Source organism: Thermobia domestica, chromosome 9 (genome assembly GCF_964235325.1).
Source record: "Thermobia domestica chromosome 9, izTheDome1.hap1.1, whole genome shotgun sequence".
Classification (NCBI taxonomy): Eukaryota; Metazoa; Arthropoda; class Insecta; order Zygentoma; family Lepismatidae; genus Thermobia; species Thermobia domestica.
Window position 1 is genome coordinate 87712553 of NC_137462.1, and position 19883 is coordinate 87732435.

A 19883-nucleotide genomic window follows, 5' to 3' on the forward strand; every position below is an offset into this window, starting at 1 on the left:
TACATTTAAAAGAATAATATCACACCACCGTCCCTTAAGAGTAATAAAAGAAAGTCTGTCAGTAACAAATTCAACCCGTCTAATTGCTGGTAATATTCGTTTGTGAACGAAAAACCCTGTTCCTAACTGGTGACTTTTATTTCCTTCCCCGTAAAAGAACGTAAAATTTACGGAATTCACAGCTCCATTTCCTTCCCACCTAACTTGCTGAACTCCTAGGTCCAACCTGTATTTTTCTAACTCACTCGTTACGGACGCGCCTGCCCTATAAAGACTTCTAATATTCCAAGTTCCAAATCTCATGTCCATTTTCTTTTGCTGAGGTCGTGCCAAGTTATCAGTCCTTGTCCGAGTCTTTTGTGAATATTTCTGAACAAGTGCTTTTTTTCTTTTTCTTTTTTTTTGTTTTTTTTTTTTTTTTTTTTTTTTTTTTTGTTTTACAGGATGAGGTTGTTAGCCTTACCCAAATACAGGGATATACAGGCCAATACAGGGATATATTCTAACAAAAAATCCGGAAAAAAACCATGGAGATCTACAATCTGTGTCACTTAACCCGTAAAGTGGCCCATGAAAGCCCGGATACCTTACCATCATGCAACGCATAATTGTTGTTTAAAGAGAAAAGGGGAGAAAAAAACTAAAATCTGGCGCGAATCCTTTAGGGAATGCGTCGCTGAAACAGGGCTAATTGAAAAGACAAATTCGGGGAAAATCTTAAGCGCCTATACCACCATGTGGGGCATACATAGTGCACAGGAAATCCTAACATCCCAAATCGTGATGCAACGCGTAAAGAGAAAAATCAGAAGATGTATGAAAGCCTAATGTACTTCCAACGTGCAACGCGTAATTACAGCAATCTTTTGTGCAATTAGCGCCATCAAAATTATCTGAAAACCAACTGACGAAGTTAGTGATATTTGTGTAAATAATTTTAAACAAAATGAGATCGATAGAGCTAATTGTTAAAATTTTAGACACAAAAAATAAAAGAAGCAGACATACTTCAAGTATACATGACAACTAGAGTAGAATTGTACAGGCGAATGTGTATGAAATTGAAAATGAGACTCACCTCTTGGCATAGATAACAGTAACAAACGAAAATTTTGAAAAAAAAAAATCTAAAATTTATATGTCGCCGATCTCTCATTAAATCTGAATGGAAAAGACGTAGGCAAATAGTGGCACTTAAGGATTACTGTGTATAAACCCTCATCAACATCGCTAATTGGCTTTTTAAAATGGCACTCTCTTCGAAGTTTCTTGACGCTTGATGCATCATCAAATTTCACAAGGTTCATTACGCAGTACGTCCAATAGTACAAATACTTAATTTCTAGAAATCTGATAATATTCAGTACGAGATACAGTGGAGATTCTCTGTTGGGAGGTTTATTGATTTCTGATAACTGCTGATCGATAACTGATCACTTTCTCATTCACTGGTTTCAAGTTGGGTCCTGCAATTCTTATTTTAGGTTCCAAAAAGGGGACGCTTACATCTTTTCCATGTGTCGAGACCTCTGATGTTCTTTCCTTGGAATTGTGATAAAGTCAGGGGATAGATTTCTGTTGAAGTTTAGACCTTTGATCTTACTCATAGATGTAAGAAACTGAGAAGGTCTCAAATTTAATTGGAAAGAGGCAATATGTTTCCCTTCCTTTAAGGGGAGCGAGATTTAAACACAAATACAAGATACAGATAGTTACATATATGTCAGCTGCACACTCCTCCACATTCACTTGTTTGTTTTTATTACAGATAAATAAGTGACGAAAGATTTACAATTAATTATGCATGAGGTTTTACTTTGGTGATGTCAAAGATAAAAATAGTTATTGTTCATCACCTTAGATATTGCATGCATGACTGCATACGAGTCTTCATATCAACATGATACTGAAATACTGTCATTTGAATGACAGTAAAGCTTTCTATTGTATAATTACACTAATGTGCAATGCTATTAATTCTAGAAATATGGGGTCACGGTGGCTCAGTGGTAGAGCGCTTACCTCTGGTAAGAGGGGTCCCTGGTTCGATCCCTAGCAAGTAAGTTTGTGGTGAACAACATCGTGTCCGTGGGTTTTCTCGGATTATTCCCATTTCCTCCCACTTTCTAATTCCACCAAATCTTCAATCATCACTCACTTTAATCATCGTCTCCCTTTACCTAAAGGGAATAAATGCAGGACGTTAAACTGAAAGATTTCGTTTCATTTTTTATACTTCTTGGAATAGGTCTTAATAACCAGTGGTGCCCACCCCCTTATGTCTATGACGCACCCCCCCAATTGTCTATCCATAGGTGTTCTTTCATTAAAAAAAATCTTTTCGATTAATTTTTACACCCGCTCAAACATATTTATATAGGTTTTTACCCCCCCCCAAATATTTCAATGACGCAGTTTGCGTCATAGCCCCCCCCTTATGAGCACCCCTGTAATAACTTACATCCAACAATATAGTAACAACACCCTTCAAATTTATGCACAAAGAATTCTGAGAGACACAGGTACTCTCAAGATGAATTTTCAGCGCCGAACTGAAAACCATAAAACGAAAGAGGCAATACATGTATCAGAAAATTTCAAGCTGTTGTAAATCAACGTTTCTAGTTTTACAGATTAATTGCGAAATAAGATTATTACAAAATTGGTCAGTTTACCCTCGCGAACATTTCAAAATATTACCTGAGTTAAGGTGATGTAACAGCGATCAGTCAGTGGAGTGATAACAAGTCGAGGAGTGTTTCCCAGATACTCATACCAATATTTAAATTGTGCATCACATATGTTTGCATAGCAATGTCCATCCTTGTCAGACCATCTGAAATAAAATCATTAAGTCAAAACATTATGAAATATAAAAATTGTTCAGTTCATTTTATGTGCAAATAAAATGATTGTTCACCTAATAAATTTAATAAATTATATTTACAGTCACTAGCAAAAAACAATGCTTGCGTTCCTTGAAAGGTTTCTCATTACTAACCAGGTCCGTAGAAATTTAATTTTTGATGGGGGAAAAACTCAAAGTTAGTCTTTACAAATATTTATTGGATGCGTATTAATTTCTACTGGTTAAGGTTTAACGGAGACGCCAGTAGCGAGACTATCGTCCCTGTTACGATCGACCCAATGGTCGAAGCAAGCTGCACATTAAAATTCCCAATAAAACTTCTTGGAAAAGTATAAATCAAATGTAAGATCTACACATTAAGAAAATAAACCAGATAACAAAATAATTACAACCGAGGTCGAGAAAATAAAAGAAATAAACAAAATAATAAGGAATGATCAAAAATATTGATCAAAAGATTAAGTATATATAGGCCTATATATAAATAATTGGCCTATAATTAGTTTCTGGGTCAGGTGCCTCAAAATGTTTGAACGACCTCTAAATCGAGTTTTCGTATTTTCTACGGAATAAGAACACCATACTGAGGTAAGAGATAGTTTGGAAATGAAATAACATGTTTGAGTTTTACTTCCCACCAGGCACGTAGCCAAGGGGGTCCAGGGGGTACGGAGCCCCCCTTCGAAACCAGAAATGAAAAAGTTAGGGCAAGATGAAAAAAAAAAGGAACGAGGAAAAGAAGAATCAGCGTTAAAAATAAAAAGCTACAGCAAGGGTTTGGTTACTTCAAATAACAAGTTTAATAATCAGTAGCCAATGATACGCAAACTTGAGCACAGCGTTGTCAGCATGTGCCCTTCTCATTGCTTCATCTCCATTCCAGCCTTACGAGCAACGCATTAGCCGAATTACTTGCAATACATGGTGGCGAATAAGCGGGATATCCTGGAAGAGTCAGGGAATTTGAAATATCTAGAAAAGTTACGGAATTCTCAGAATTTCTGCTTTTAGTCAGGGAAATTTCAAGCTTGCGAAAACATAGTGTCGTTCTGTAATAATGTGAACATTTTTTATCATAATTTTTGGTCATCGGTTCTCTGCAGTATCAAACATGTTATTTTAGAATCAGTTTTCTACTGCTCCTATAACTTCTCATTTGGAACAGATAGTAGTGGACGAACTAATAAAAACAAAAAGTTATGTGGAAAGAAAGTTCTGTTAACATTTGATTCAACAAAGAAAGGAAAGCATATATTGTAAAATATTTTATAAGGCACTAGCAGCGTTCACCCCGCTTCGCTGCGGTCACCCCGGAACGCAATAAACTTTGTTACTTAGATAATTTTTACTTTTTCGCTTTCAAGTGATATGATAAAAACCATAGAAGATTGCAGTAAATGTTAACATTATATCGCCTGTCATTTATGTTAACCCGCCCCGCTTCGCTGCGGTCACCCCGGAACGCAATAAACGTTGTTACTTAGATAATTTTTACTTTTTCGCTTTCAAGTGATATGATAAAAACCATAGTAGATTGCAGTAAATGTTAACATTATATCGCCTGTCATTTATGTTAACCCGCCGAGTGACACGGTCATGCGGGTTGCATATAAATACGTTTATTTTTACCTATGATGAACTAACAAAGGATTTGTACGTTATGGACACTTGAATGGTCAATTATCTCAAGACACTGGTAATTAAAAATTAAAGTGATATGATAAAAACCATCTAGGGTCCAAATCCTAATAACCCCCCAAAAATGAAAGAAATTGGTTCAGCCGTATTAGCGTGATGAGGGAACAAAGGATTTGTACGTTCTCTTTTATATATAAGACTAGCAGCGTTCACCCCGCTTCGCTGGGGTCACCCCGGAACGCAATAAACTTTGTTACTTAGATAATTTTTACTTTTTCGCTTTCAAGTGATATGATAAAAACCATAGAAGATTGCATTAATGTTAACATTATATCGCCTGTCATTTATGTTAACCCGCCGAGTGACACGGTCATGCGGGTTGCATATAAATACGTTTATTTTTACCTATGATGAACTAACAAAGGATTTGTACGTTATGGACACTTGAATGGTCAATTATCTCAAGACACTGGTAATTGAAAATTAAAGTGATATGATAAAAACCATCTAGGGTCCAAATCCTAATAACCCCCCAAAAATGAAAGAAATTGGTTCAGCCGTATTAGCGTGATGAGGGAACAAAGGATTTGTACGTTCTCTTTTATATATAAGATTATTGGATATGTACTTTCTACAACAGTGGATATGTACTTTTTATGATAGTTGAGGTCATAATGAAAGGAAAATTGCTATATTTGAATAAACAGAGGAAGGAACGTAGATATTGTAAAATCCTTTTCAATACTTTTTATATTCTTTTCCTCAAGATTTCCTAATAGCTTTTTTAAAAATTAAAATACTTACTAACATATCGTTATTTTATTGTCCTAACAAACCAATATATGTTACCAGTAAAATAGTTTAGATTGATAGAGGGCCTGGAAGATAACCACAGTATTTGATGTCACGTCCCTCCCCTCCCCCCGCCATTACCAAATCCTGGCTAAACAAGCCAATATATGTTACCAGTAAAATAGTTTAGAATGATAGAGCCCCTGGTGTAATAACCACAGTATTTCATGTCACGGACTCTCCTATTACGAAATCCTGGCTACGTGTCTGCGTCCCAAGATTATGCCGGCTAGGCTAAAGGAGACAGTAATGATGAGCAATGAATGACATAGTGGAATGAAGAAAGTGGGACAAAATGGGAGAACCCAGAGGAAACCCACGCACATGGTGTTTAAGTGATAGTTTGGGTTTGGATACACTATATGTAGTTCTCCAGATATAAGGCCTGCAAGAAAATTTTTGATTGAAATATACCGATAATAAAATATAAAATGTATAACAAAAAATAACTCAGGAAATAGTAATAACAGTAATTCCTCAGAGCACGTTAACGTTTGCAATCACACGAATAAAAGTGATGATATGGTCACTATATACTGCATTATTCGCCAAAGACTGATTAAGCACTTTAGGTAATTCTACACATTCTCTGAGATCTGAGTATTGTAGACATTATACAAGATTGTGTCGAATACTCAGTGGAACGACACAGTCCTGGAAATACTGCATGTGTATGTTCATAGGATATATATCTTCCGTGATAGCTGGATTAAGTTCTACAACTCACACGTTACTACCCACTTTTGTATCTTCCTCTAGCCATCAGCTTGTGTGAGTTATTGCCTCTTGGTATTGAATAGCTTTTATAAACTGATCCTTATTTCTTCTCTTAATATATCTGACCCATTCAACTTCAATGTCTTTATTTGCATGACAATATCTGCTACCCCTGTTTTTCTACCACATGTAAATACTTTCGTATTTTTGCGGCTGATTTCTTACATTCGTTTCCTCGTACTTCACTATACAGTCTGTAGATAATGAGTGTTTTATTTTGTTCGTATCCTCGTCTCCGATCCACATGTGAACTCGCTGAAAATTCATTGAAATTTCAGGAAAGATGAAACAGAGGGAAGTTCTAATGAAGGAAAGTGGAACAAATCTTCACTGATGTTTCAAATTCCATTGAAGTAACTTGGCCATTCAGATCTTTTAAAATAGTATACATGAAAAAGTAGTCTTGACATTAATAATTATCTTCCAGTAAACATAAACACTGAAAAAGTAATAAGATCCACGATGTTTTAGAATCATAGGGGGGAAAATTCTGAAATCGTTAATATGAAGAAAATTTTTAACACTTTCGAATCTTTTTAACCTTTCTAAGCCTTGAAACCAAAAATCAATGTGAAAACTATTGTCAACATGAGTGCGGAAAATCTACCTACTACTATACGTTGCCTAGATAACAAAACCTATCTAATAGAAATGCTGTTATATTTGAGTGTGAACCAGTGACGACGCCAGAGGGGGGGCAAGGGGGCGAGCGCCCCCTAGTAGCTACTTCTGCCCCCCTGACTGCCACCTGGACTGCCCCCCCAGACTTCTACAATCTTTAAACTTTCTACATGTAGTATTTTATATCAGTATCATAACCAATCTCATTGTCAAATTGTAGTCTACTTTCCATGCATTTACTATGTGGCAGGTTAGTCCTCAAGCTTTCTTCTTTGAGCGTCTGGGTATGCACGCATATTTCTGTTATCTAATTTAACGCATTTTGAGGTAAATTTTAGTTATACTTCTTTCTTATGATTTTTAATTATTGTGCCTAGCGAACAATAGTAGATTTGGTTCACTTGTTTTCTTCGTATTGGATGAACTTCGATTGGAAACAAAAGAAAGGTAAAACCAGTTACGTAACTTGTTTGTATTCATCCAGGTTTTAACTTTTCAGTTTCATATTTTGTTTTATTTAAATGTTCTATACTTCTTTAATCTGAAACATTATTCTCAGCTTTCAATATTCAGAGGATGTGCTTATAATAGCTTAGTTCGCAACTACCAGGGCTTAATTTTTTGAATGGGATAAAAAGAGTTGTGTTTTCCCTTTCTGCAAATGATAATAAATTTATGGAATTAAATTGATTCCCATTAAAACGTATTGTCAGAGTGCTAATCTTTAGTTAGTAATTGGTATATACTAGTGCTCCCTTACTTATTTTGTTTCAAAGTACTGACGTGACGTCTGCCATATTGACTAGGAACAGCTGAAAACCCAGAAGGAGTGCACGTGGAATGGTGAAATTTTACTTGTTCTACACTTCCTCCGAGAGTCAATATACTATCTTGTACAGTGTTCCAGTTTTTGCAGAAAAGTTAAAAAAAATCTGAAGATTTCCTCGCACAACTGTTCGTAGCACTACCCCTATCAGATCTAAAATGGCGTCCTTTCAAGTGTTATTTAAGTTTGGGAAATAAGTACACGTAATAGTTAGACGGAGCTAAATCTGAGGAATAAGAATGATTATCTAAACACTGAAATCCTAGGTTATGCAATGTCAGTTGTGTTCGCAGGGACTTGATGGGCAGGTGTATTATCCTGAAAGAACAGAATTCCTTACTTTTCATTTTCCGCGACGTTGAACTTAGAATTTTTTTCAGTTTTATAAGTAATGTAGATATTTTGGATTAAATTATTGACCGTTGCGGAGGTAGTCTATGAGTACGACTCCATACTTATCCCAGAAGAATGTTGCAAACAGTTATCGTGCATAAACAAGGGCGCCCATCAGGGTGGGCAAGGTGGGGCGCTCGCCGCCCTAAGAGGAAATAGGAAATATTGAAAACCGAATAGAATTTTTACATTAGTTACAGGAAAATTTGAAACTATATTTGAAACGTCGCTTATACTTGCCCCCCCTTGAAACCACAACATGGGCACCCTTGTGCATAAATTTCAAATCTTTATTGGGACGCATGTTTAGAACACTTTATAGAAAATTACAGGTGTTCGCCGTATATCCAACCATTTTTCGATTCGGTGCTGCCGGTTGTGAGTGCTATTAAATGGCGCCGAAACCCAACCGGTATTGAGAGGGATACGTAGCTCGTTTCCATGCTAAGTTTTCGTAAGTACACCTTATGAAACAGAGTCGGCAGAAAGGTTTAACACTCGGGGTGAATACTGCAAAGCTATTGTGGCCCCTTACACACAACAGGCTCCTCTTACGAAACACTCAACCATGAAAAGCTCTGATGCTAGTCCAATGGATTTTTGCGCATTTGGACAGTTGAATGACGTCCTTAATATTGCCGCCCGCGCACCCTGGATGGTCTATGAAAAGCTTGCAGGAAGGAGTGGGACAGAATTCCCATGCCTGTCCTGAACCGGAACTTGCTGCAATGTAAACTGTAATGCCCTGAGGTAGTCCACAATGCTGGGGGTCCAAAAGAATATGATCGGTGGTAGTGGCCACGGTATCTCTTAAGGTAAGTACCCATCAAAAATGGTCGAATATAAAGCGAACAACCTTCCGTATTCTTCAGTATATTGATGTACCTCGTTTGGTTTATTTTTCTTTCTAAATGTCCAAGTTCAGTAGAACTTAATTCCCTCCAAATAAGCACACAGATGCTTCACCGTGTTATTGGAGTGTAAGATTCTTGAAGTCCATCTCCTTATTCTTCCTTCTTCACGCAGTTATGCACTATAATGTCCTTTTCTTGTTCGATAGTACTTTTGGGTGACCACTTCTAAGTGTGTTGTTAAGAGGTTGTTGTTAATTAATTACAAGTTTAAAGTTTGTGTCTAATTTTGATTAAAACCCCTACCGGAAAGAGGTAACAATACCTTTTTGTATTTTGTTTCCATATGATTGATTGACATAGCAAAGACTGTAATTGAATTTTGTACCTTGACATGAAATATAATAAAGGCAATGGCAAACAAAGGTAACATATATAGTAAAATTTTGACCTCATAAAAAAATCAAAGCTATAAATCAAAGTTGTATTTTTATCCACATTAATTTTAAACTATTTGTGAATTAATCAAGTGAACAAGTTTAGGTCTTTGCCTACCTGTGCCGAAGTTGAGACTGCCACTGGAAGGCTGCACCAGTTTCAACCTTCATCACAATTAATTTTGCAATCACGTCTCGAGCATGCACATCAATAGTGCAAATAGTCATAATTTTTTGTCTGTCACCTTCAGATAAGTCTCCCAATAAAAGAGTAATAAGAGCACTCAATTGGCCAATCTGAGAAGTAAATATTAAAGAAAATGCTACTATTGTATTTTGTAATTTACCAAAAGTAAATCTAAACAAATAGTATAGTTTTCTCTTGTAATATTTCAAAATAACTTAATTTCAAAAATTCTTGAACCGAAGTTAATAGTAAAGATACTAAATGACTCAAATTCATAATAACACACAATGCATGTATTCAAGTTGATACTGAAGTAAGAGTCCCAGGCTACTTTCCCGTTATTAAGAAGTTATGATCACGCAAGTGTGTCTCATAACTACGTCATACTGATTTGTCCGTCCGTTTATTACTTTACATGATAACTCTTGAATAAAATTCATTTTTAATTTTTTTGTAATAAGTAAAGCGATTATATCGGCCGAATTAGTTAATAGAATTAAACCATTAACATCATCATAGATAACCATGGCTATGCATACAACGACCGTCCGTTACGCCACATGACAACTCTTGATTAATATTTCAATCTGTTTTTTTTTTTTGCAATAAATAGCTATTGTGCTGCCAAAATGTCTTGAGCCGTGGCAAAAATGCGAACTAAAGCTCACACCCCGACACACCCACGCGTTGAGCCAATAAGGATTCAGCAGCTGCTAAGCGAGATAGCCTTAGCGAAAGAGAGTGGAATTCCTTCAGCCGATAGCAGCGCCTGAAACGGAAGACTAGGTGTCAAGTCAATGTGGTATGTTTATAGAGCGATTATTTCGGTCGAGTTCGTTAATGTAGGCAACTCGTGAACACTTTATATTTGGTATCAGGATACTTGAAATACTCGGTAAATGTAATTACTACTTGGTATATTTGCAATCAATTTCCTGCATTTACAGTACCTGCCTGTTTTGAAGGTAGGCCCTAATTGCTGTTTGTTCATCTGACTGCAAAGAAGAAATATAGAAAGTACTCCGAAAGAGAAAACTCATATTCCAAGTCAGACAGAGTTGGCACATTACGGAATCAACTGTTATCCTAGGATACCTTTACAAGAGTTCTGATGTGCTGCAGAGCAACATATTATGGAGTATTAGATGAACCACTATCATTGTTCTACATACGTCAACATTGTTCTACATATTATTCCAACTATTTTATGTTGTATTTACCGGGTTAAGAGTCTAAATTTTTATTGAAAATGTGTTCTTCTTGTCTATTTCTTAGCATGCATCCAGTCATATTTTTCATATTTAAAAAGTCTGTTTAGTGGTTACCTATCTTACATACTTAAAATACTTGTAGTCGCCCATGGATAAAATTATATCAGGGGTATCTACGGTGATACCCCTGATATAACATTATTTCCATAGTTTTAAAATTTTGAGACATGTAAAATAGGAGAAACCGGGGTATTCGCGAACATTAAGGTGATGCCGAACACCCAAGTTTACGCCCACTGAAGCTTGTTAGTAAACAGATGTAATCTTACTAGCCTGTATGCAATCAACAAGTAGTTTCAACTTTAACAATAAAATGGTGTCTCATGGGGAAATGTCAGACAGAATGTTTGCCATTACCCCGGAGTGTTCAGGATTGCCCCATGGTGTGAAATAAATTATCAAAATCTTTTAAATAGTTCCTCTTTATTGAAAAGTAATAAGTTAATGAAATTGGTTTGATAAATAGACCATGTCTTGGCAATAAGCGTTATTAGCTTTGTTAATTAGAATAGTGTGTTACATTTATTATTTTAGGCCATTGGTACCCTACTTCATTATTCTATAGTCCGTAACCTTATTTTGATATCTGATCCTTCATCATAGGGTGCAATTTTTTCTGTGAGATTCACAGTGTTTTACAAATTTATTTAGCCTAGGAGCGTCCATTAGCAGTTACCCAATTTTGTTCGGCCTATTAACCGCATTTGAACATTGAACCAATAAAGAATACTGTCCTTGGAAGCAAAACATTAACGCGTATCTGTGATTTCTACAATTCCAAATAATGTTTTCATTTTAATGAATATTTTACTTAATACACCGTTATTTCTGAATTTGTTTCACAAGATTACATTTTGTTTAGCCTATTACCTATTAACTTTCATTTGTAATAGGGTCAAAGATGATGAGGTCTGGTCATGTTTCTCATTAATTTGAGATATGTTTGTAAATATAATTCTTATTAAAGATTGAAATACCAAATTACGGCATAATTTTAATGTATTTTAATGTATTTCGCTTCTTTCGTAAAGAAAAGTTTAAAGTAAATAAATTGTTCGGGATTACCCCGACCACTGGGCCAACCCCAAACATAGGTACATTTTTAAAACATCTCAGTGATTTGTTGAAAAATGTTACTTTTGACTTTCCTCTGCACTTAAGTAAACATGATAAACTAAAAGCTTTCTATACAAAAGAAATCTTAATTTTATCTGTAAAAACAAAAAAGTTATTTATAATCAAAGCTTAAGTGTTCGTGCAATACTCCGGTTTCCCCTAATAGTTGCACATAGTTTACCATGTGCATAAAAGGTAAAAATTCTTACATGTTTTTTCTGATAGTCTTTTACAGCATTCTCGTAACCTTCTTCCAATCTTGCAAACGCTAAATTCATTTCAGTTGTCCACCATATCTGGGTTCCACAGAGAGCTGCCTGTGCCATGTAGTCAAATAACCATAATTCTCTTGGTTTATCTTCATACGAAGTAACTGCTGCTTCAAAATTGTAACGGACGAAGCTTCTCATTGCATCTTGCACACGGTTTAACCATATTTCAACCTGAAGATTAAATAGCGAGAATTCGAATTTATTCGATGCAAGTTTTACAAACTTAAGACAGCATAAATCATGTTAAAACAAAATTACTGTTATCTCTTTGTCAAAGATCTTAATATAAAATCATGAGCTACAAAAATGTTATCTCACTAGAATGGGCCATGTATAACGTGCCCGTGCCGTTTGTTTTCATATCAAAATCTTTCTCGTGTGGTGTACTCATTAGATACAATGAGCATCAGAGAAGTAAAATATGTGGGTTGGTGCAAAAATCATTGTTGGTTTTCAATAATAGAAGGATCTATGAAAGCTACTTGAAAGTAACTCTGACGACAGAAAATTACTTACTCTTCCTAAAAGGGCTAAGCAAAAATAATCAGGTCCGTATTCATATATTGTGCTCCCCTGTGCTTTAAATAATATGCCGCTCTCCCGAAAACGACCAATATTAGAGTTGAATTCTTAGTAATAGATAATAGAAGTAATAAATGAAACATTTAGAATTGATTAATAGCAATAGAAGAAAGGGTTAGGAAACAGTTTATTAATACTGATTGTAAACAATACACAGGGTGTCCAAAGAGTCTGATTCAGGGGGCCATTTTTCTGAAGGTAACGCATATACAGTGGTGGCCCACTATTTGAATTACTCGAAACAAGTGACTGACCCTAGAGGGCTGGGCAACAGTGATGAACTCGAAAATTTCAAATGGGAAGATAACATCTCAGGCCCGTATCCAGGGGGGTCTAGGGGGCCGGGCCCCCTAAATTTTTGCTGCCTCCGCCCTAAAATTTTCACGGTAGGCTTGCAAATGAACTATAATATGGTGATGAACTATAATATGGTTGGATCGCCCCCCTTACATTTTTGGGCTGGCTACCGGCCTGTAACATCTTAAATTAGATGCATTTAAAAACATGACTGAAAGATTATTCACACTTGCCAGACACCAGTGCTTTGCACGAATATGTGACCATTGTCAACACAGTACATTCTAGTTCTTTCCCGGAGGATTTTGACAAGACTCATGTTAAACATTACTGTTAGAAGGCGATTGAGAAGAATAATTATATTGAGTAATTGAAGAATATTTTAACATATTTTCGTGGAATGAATGATTTTAGACGAGCTACAGGTTATGAACATGAGATTAGACTAAATGAGTACACTTTTATATCCGAGTCAGAATACCTTATCATTTACGAGATGAGGTTAAAAAGCAAATTATTATTTTACCGAAGAAAATATTATTAGATCTAGCAGTTGGTCGTAGAATTCTTCAATAATATTAGTAAAAAAGAAGTCTGGAACTTATCGTCTTATACAAGGCGAACGCTATATTACCATCAGGATTATTCTTGACTGTTTTTTTCTCTCACCAATACATGAAATTCTTATCAAACTCCAAGACGCCATTTTCTTCACTTACCTCACATTTTCAACAATTTTTCAAACACTTTTAACTGAAGTTTAAAAGCTCATCACTCCTTTATCTGTACTAGGCATGAGGTCATTTCAGGTACAGGTCTTACTACAAGGAGTAATGACGTAACACAGGTGACGTATCGGTATCACAGGTTGGTAAAAATGACTACTAAATACGGTGGAACGAAAAAATCAAATTTTCGAGTATCGAATTCTAGTAACACTCAAAAGTTGCATATTTGTTTGCTAATCAATAGTAAAATAACGATAATAATCACACCTTGGATTTTCCGTTCGTGCAAAGGGCCTAAACTTGAAAAAAACAAATGACAAAAAACACCAAACTTTACCTTTACGCAAGGAATATACAGATTATATTTTTAAAATTTCTATACCTCATAAGTATTTTATTTTAGTTATGCGGGGTCATGTTTGTTATTAATTCGTTAATGCGAGTGATTTTATACATTTAATTTTCATAGATTATGCAGCTCTTCGCCCATTACTCAACGTTTCTTTTCCTTAAAATGGTCCAGAACTCACCATAAGAAGGTGGCTGCAATTCGAGTTCCATCCACACCCTACCCAACTCTCCTATCAATTAGGATGTGCTAAATTATGTTGATTTAGTCAAGGATGTTGTCTTAAATCTAGATCTCTTTATCAAATTTTGGCATTGTAAGTATTGAGAACAAAGTTGCTTTAATGTAGCCATCTCTGTTTTCTTGTCGACATACATTTCCTGTAGACTCTGTGTCAATTTATAACGACCACTAAATAGGTATTACTATGAAAAACACCAGTTTGTAAATAGCATAATGCTTGTTTTGCATATTTTATATGTCGTTATAACCATCAGCCCGTATATCTTTATAATCTAGGTTACTGTTTTATCAAAATCCATCTAAACACTTCATTTAGATATTACCTTTTTATTTTAGTACGTAATAAATTAAACATTTACGCACTTTTAAATATTGTACATGTACAATATATATAACAAGGTGGATTCTCTATATATTATATACCCTATGTTTTCCGTTGCTATAACGACTTACAAAACATGTCATATCACTATCACAACAGAACATCAATTATAATAACAGAAAAGAAATTACATCTATTTCTCTTTATATTTTTTTCTTGTTCCTTTTGAACAGCTTGTGCATATTTTAAAAGCACATTTTGCCCGTAAATACAAGTTATTATGTAAAATTACACAATACCGTTACAAATTTCGACACAATTTTCAACTTCCTGAGTATGGCATGGAAAATTTAAGAAGTCAAACTTATGAGGAAATTTGTCATGCATAAGATAGTTTCTGTTGTCAAGCTTTCGAGCACTGGAGGGGGCGACAGCTTACATTTTCTACAATCTATCATCTCACTGTAGTCCGTGTAATCAAAATTTATTGAAGGTGCCATAATTGTTCTAGACAAGCTTGACACTAGAAACTATTTTATCACTTATGCATGACAAATCTCCGCATGAGTTTGACTTCTTAAATTTTCCATGCCATACTTACGAAGTTAAAAGTTTTCCCGAAATTGTCACAGAGTTTGCAGGAAAAGTGTGCGGATATGAAAACAGAGATGGCTACATTAGAGCAACTTTGCTCTCAATATTTACAATGCCAAAATTTGATTAAAAGATCTGAATTTAAGATAACATCATTAACTAAATCAACATAATTTAGCACATCCTGATTGATAGAGAGTTGGGTAGGGTGTGGGTGGAGCTCGAATTGTAGCCACCTTCTTGTAATGAGTTCTGGGCCATTTCAAGGGGAAAATGTTGAGAAATGGACGAAGAGCTGAAAAATCATTATGAAAATAAAATGAATAAAATCAATTAGATTAACGAATTATTAACAAACATGACCTCAGACAACTTGGATGCTATAGAAATGAGAAAAAGTAATCTGTATATTGCTTGCTTAAAGGTAATTTTTTGTCATATTTTCAAAATTTAGTAGGTTTGCGTGAATTGAAGTTCGAAAGTGTGATTATTTTCGTTACTTTTTTATTAATTAGCACGAAAATACGCAACTTTTGAGCTCTATTAGAATTCAACCCTCGAAAATCTGATTTTTTCGCGTAAAAGTAAATTTTGGTGTTTTTTGTCATATTTTCAAACTTTATGCCGTTTGCGCGAACTGAAGATCCAAAGTGTGATTTTTTTGGTTATTTTTCCATTGATTAGCATGCGAATGCGCAAATTTTGAGCTCTATTAGAATTCTTGCATACGCTGACGACTATTGTTGGAATTCAGATAATTTTAAGAAACCATTGAGCTACTAGGATGTTATTTCACTGTATCAGACGAAAAGGACTTAAGTCAAACTAAAGGAGTGGAAGTCTGATGAAGACACTGTCATTGTGTTGAAACTTTTTTTTTTTTTTTTTACATATTATCACATAGCCTTCTTAGTCTGTTGTGTTTCAGTTTGACAATATGGAAACAAGGCCTAATAGAATAGTTATAGAACTTAAGTTTGCACACACAAAAATATAGCCTATAATGATCAACAAAAAGGACGCAATATCATGGCAGCCCTCATTAAAAATATAGAAATTTATAATAAATTCTAAAACTAGTAATAGAAAGGATTTCTGTTGCTATAGCTGATGGACACTCAGAAGAATGTCTTGAACGAGAGTGTTTGCTAAGGACATTCTGCAAACTTGAAATTAATCTTTGAGAGTCAGTGCAGGTTAAGCTCACTATGCAACGAAATATAAATCACATGGTCGAGGGCAAATTCAATTTTAATTTCTACTAGTTCTATAGTGAATACTAAACACTGGCGATGCAGGCTAAATTCTGACCTATCCTCCACCAAGCGAGAAAACAAACAACAAACTTTATAAACTTTGAAATCATCTATATATAACACATTACAATTCGAGTATAGTTTTTGCAGAGCTCCATACTATTCGTATTTTTGGATATTTGAATGCTGCTGCCAAGGTTATCGAAAGTAAATTCAAGAACTATAAGTAAGACTTTGGTTTAGCGGATATAAGGAAACAGTAAAACTTCTTAATATTTATGAAGTTATATTAATTACAAGCTGTGTAATTGGTGTTGCAGCTGGTATGAAAGTGAATGTCAACAAATTATGCATAAGATACAAATAATACCCCAAAAATTATGAAAAATATTCTAAATTAATAGAATCAAGTTTTTGTCCTACATCTGAAGTAGTAATTTAAACTTTCTTGAAAATTACTCATACAGGCAGATGATCGGGATAACTTATACGACATAACACAGCGCCGCACATTGGGTTCTTTCTTCTTACAATATTTTCGTCAGACTTGCTGGTTATAACAAGGATTAATTTACATTCTTCTCACAGCTCTTTTGGTAAAATTTACTTGAACCGTCGATTCGCTTATATATGACAAATCTTGCGGGTTATTTCCTCGCAACTTAGAACAAACTAGATCACACACACACACACACACATATATATATATATATATATATATATATATATATATATATATATATATATATATATATATATATATATATATATATATATTGTAAATTCTTTATTTTAAAACTCTCGTATTCAGAGCTCTCAATATTCGTATACTTTAAAAATAATTACATCTATTATCTCGTGAAATATAATAAATATTTATAAAACATTTACCTCGAATATCTTTAACAATATAGTTATCTATCTATGATCATGTCGAGTCAGATTCATAGCTCTTAATGGAAGAGTATAGTGATACTTACTGGGCCAGTACATTCACAATCTCCGTTTAAATTTACATATTCACCATCTTTTGCATAGACACCATAAGCAGTTTTTGTACCTTTACGGAATTGTAATTTCGCCATTGCATCAAACAATTTTGGAAGATGCCTATTATAAATATAAAGATATAGATTATTGCTCCTACGTTAACAATTACCTAATTATATTATTATACATGTACAGTGAAGTTCTATAAAGCTGTATTCTAGTTAAGCGCCTCTATACTAACGTTTCTGAGTTTCCTTCACATTTGGAAGAGTATTTCTTTCATAAAGACAAACTGTTATTCAGGTTATTAATGCATGCAAGTATAAACGGCATATTGTAAGTGAATTAAAATCAAACCATTCTTGATATTTTTATTTCACTTCGTTCGTTTTTTTTTTTTTTTTTTTTTTTTTTTTATACATTTAAGGTAATTAGTCATACTGAGAATTTGTACTTACTTTAAATTCATGATTTTTAGGTATAACATTTTCATTTTCTGTTGATTTCATCACGTTTATGCTCTATTTGCTAGTAATTCCATTAAATTGTGTAAATGAGATATAACAAATTGTGGATACTAGCTTTTTTCGTATCGTTGGTCTTTCTTTTCTTTTAAGACCGACTATATTTTGGAAATCTTCAAGGTAGTTTCGTAAATAACATTTGGAGAAAGTACTCATCAATGAAGTAAATATATCACTACCTGATTAACATCTTAAATAAGTATGTATTAGTAGCATGAGTCCCCATATTAGACACTTGGCTCTGATTGACTGTTGGGAGTCTTGTGATCTGGTCATGTGATGTAACGTGATCTAGGAACAACTCGTCTTAATTTTGGAATAGGTACATGGGTTTACTTCGTCAATTTTTCGGAAAAATGCATAAAATTGCTAATACTAAAAATTGAAGGGTAGGTATAGCGCCGATCAAAATTTGGATGGTCCCATCTCGTTCTCCTCTATGAATAAACAAATTACCAAAAGTTAAATTTGGGAGGTTTTTGATCTAATTTATCCTCCATCATGATGATTATTTACGGTATATAATCATATAGATAATTATGGTTCCATTCTCTTTTATAAGATATGGGTACCATTGTACACTCCTCTTAAATTTTGATAGAAGTTCATTGGTCCATCCATTATATTTGGGAATTGTCAATAAATGAAAATTGGTAATTGTTCTACAGGACTAATATATTAGTGTAAGTATGGATGGATGGTTCATCCTGTTCCCTTTTATAGATAAAAGAATCGCCAGAAGCCACTGTATATGTGGAAACAATACGTTTTATCAAGTTGACGGTTTTATCTTAATTTTCCTTTAAGATGATGCCTTATTATAACATATCGTCCCATGGATGGATAGAGGGAATCGTTCGTTATACCACTAATTCATATTAAAATAGTAAAATGTATTGAAATATGTAGTCCTATTATGAAAGTTATTAATTAGTCATATGTAGATACACTCTATTCCTCCGTGGTCGAGTTTGATGGTGTAAGAAGAAAATCAAATTTCATGTTTATCAGACCCCAGGAGTGAACGTGGTGAAGATAAAACTCGTTTTTATCTTATCAGCTTATCTGAAATGAACGGTAGACCCTAACATAAATTTTTGAGATGATCTTCATTCTTGCAATATAACGTTAAGTGAAGACATACTTAAGATTAATTGACTTTCTACCAAAGTAGAAAAAATGCAAGAGAGTATTCTACAACTCTGCAAGTACCAAATTTCACTAAAACGTGTGTATTGGATCCCAGATTGCATATAGTTCTTTTTATCTAGGACAGGAAAAAACTATCATAAAATGCAAATACATTAAGGCCGCACAAAAGCTAGAAATTATACTACACATTAATGAAAGCAAATACAAAGTTAACAATTAATTGCATTTTATCCTACTTTGCAGAAGTCGAATTCTTACTTGCAAACTGCCTCTGGATTAGTTCCTTTGGACAGAATATCCAACAAGTCAGCAGACGACACGAAATAAAATCGTGGAAACGCCAGTCTCTTTGTTTCCAAATAATCAGCCAGCGCCTTCTCACACAATGTTAGCTGCGCCTGCAGTGCTTCCAGTTTTTCAACTAAGCCAGGCTTATTCGTTGTTACGACAACATTAGTAGTTCTAGTCATGTCATCTATCAAACTCTAAAATAAAATTTCAAAATAATTCTGTACTCTAATATGTAAGAGCATATCTTTTGCAACTGTATAATAAGAAAATTCGTTAAAAAGACTTTAAAATGTAGTAAACATGTTAAAATAAAACTGCCTATTATAGTTTTTGTTAGTAGTTTTAAAGTACTGTATTTTCACATACATACACAGAACAGCTAAAAAAATGAACTCGTTTGTTCCTTACAGATTATTTAATACGATATAATTATGAAAACATTATA

At 34.4% G+C, this 19883-nt stretch overlaps 1 protein-coding gene across 1 annotated transcript in view; it reads right to left on the minus strand.

Annotated features, from left to right (window-relative positions):
• The window catches only part of LOC145694826 (dynein beta chain, ciliary-like), a 614922-nt gene that overhangs the window by 316899 nt on the left and 278140 nt on the right, over positions 1–19883 (minus strand). Inside the window, exons 28-32 of the mRNA XM_081771484.1 lie at positions 19406–19632; positions 17462–17591; positions 12048–12281; positions 9383–9561; positions 2701–2836 (exon numbers count right to left, since the gene is read on the minus strand). Coding sequence (XP_081627610.1) covers positions 2701–2836; positions 9383–9561; positions 12048–12281; positions 17462–17591; positions 19406–19632 — 906 coding nt within the window. The remainder of the gene's footprint in view (positions 1–2700; positions 2837–9382; positions 9562–12047; positions 12282–17461; positions 17592–19405; positions 19633–19883) is intronic.